The sequence below is a fragment of the Carlito syrichta genome, unplaced genomic scaffold, assembly GCF_000164805.1.
Source record: "Carlito syrichta isolate Samal-C Ts95f unplaced genomic scaffold, Tarsius_syrichta-2.0.1 Scaffold138851, whole genome shotgun sequence".
Taxonomy (NCBI): Eukaryota; Metazoa; Chordata; class Mammalia; order Primates; family Tarsiidae; genus Carlito; species Carlito syrichta.
Genome location: NW_007082947.1, coordinates 13,226 through 14,693, shown reverse-complemented (window position 1 = coordinate 14,693; position 1,468 = coordinate 13,226). Strand labels below are relative to the sequence as shown.

General features: G+C 58.3%; 1 protein-coding gene across 1 annotated transcript in view; it reads left to right on the top strand.

The window, feature by feature from the left end:
* Positions 1–1,468, top strand: part of AMDHD2 (amidohydrolase domain containing 2) — an 11,567-nt gene that overhangs the window by 913 nt on the left and 9,186 nt on the right. Inside the window, exons 2-3 of the mRNA XM_008049892.2 lie at positions 17–174; positions 252–391. Of these exons, the coding sequence (XP_008048083.1) occupies positions 17–174; positions 252–391 (298 nt within the window). The remainder of the gene's footprint in view (positions 1–16; positions 175–251; positions 392–1,468) is intronic.

Sequence of the window (1,468 nt, the reverse complement as noted above, 5' to 3'; positions counted from 1 at the left end):
CGGCTGACCGACCGAGCGCCGCCCGCTCTGTCCGCAGGGAGGATCTGTGGGTGCGCAGGGGCCGCATCCTGGACCCGGAGAAGCTCTTCTTTGAGGAGCGGCGCGTGGCCGACGAACAGCGGGACTGTGGGGGCCGCATCCTGGCGCCGGGCTTCATCGACGTGCAGATCAACGGTGCGGCTCGGCGCCCGCGAGGGGCCCTGGGGAGGAGCTGCGAGCCCCGCGCGACGACTCCTTTTCTGTGGCCGCAGGTGGATTTGGTGTTGACTTCTCTTTGGCCACGGAGGATGTGGGTTCGGGGGTCGATCTGGTGGCCCGGAAGATCCTGTCGCACGGTGTCACCTCCTTCTGCCCCACCCTTGTCACTTCTCCACCAGAGGTTTATCACAAGGTGAGGGAGCCCTAGGAGCAGCCAGCTCCTTCGTTTTCAATCTCATGCCTTTCCGTGGCCCCTGAACCTGGCCTCCCCTGCTGTCCTCCCTCCACTTGGGCCTGGGTCCCGCTCCCGGCTGCCCCCTCGGTCGTGGCTCTGCCTGGCCTCCCTGGACCCTGTGCCTTTGTGCAGCTGTCTCCACACTTGCTGGCGCAGGCCATCCCCCCTCTACTCTCTGGCCGCCCCCAGGCTTCAGAAACCACCTGCTTGACCAAGGTCGCGGGGACTCTGTGATTGCCACAATCGTAGTCACTGGTCGTAGCTCACTAACCTGTCTGTGGTTCGTGACTCAGTTGAACACGCTTTCCAGACAGGGATTCTCCTAGTCATCCTGCGCAGCTCTTGCCTGTGTTGCCCACCTCCACTTCCCTTCCTACCTGGGAGAGTTCGGTTGTCCTCGGCCCGGTTTTTCGTTACAACTCTTAGTTTCTACCCGGGTTCTCTACCCGGGTTCTCTAGTGTTAACCGTTTGCCACGTTTTACCGTTCAGGCTTCTTCTGGCCGTATGCATGTGATTATTTTTTCCTGAACTGTTTGAGAGTAGGTTGCATAAGTCATGCAAGTCATGTCTCTTTGTTCTTAGTACTTAACTGTTTCTTAAAAGTATGGGCGTGCTGGCTCAAGGGCCTTGCCCACCTGCCCACACTGCCTGTAGGCTGCCTGGGCTTCAGCATGTCTGACCAGCATGGAAGGGAGATGCTGCCAGCTCTTCCTTAGAAGGAAGGGTCTAGCTGGGCAGGTGGCTCATGTCTATAATGTCTATAATCCCAGCACTTTGGGAGGCCAAGGTGAGAGGATTGCCTGAGCCCATTGGTTTGAGACCAGCCTGGGCAACTTGGTGAGACTTCGTCTCTACAATATATTAAAAACTAGCCGGGCTCGGTGGCTCAGCCTGTAATCCCGCGCCTTTGGGAGGCTGAGGTGAGTGGATTGCCTGAGCCCGCGGGTTCGAGACCCACGTGGGCAACTTGGCGAGACCTCATCTCTACAATAAATCAAAAAATCAGCCGGACGTGGTAGCACATGCCCGTAATT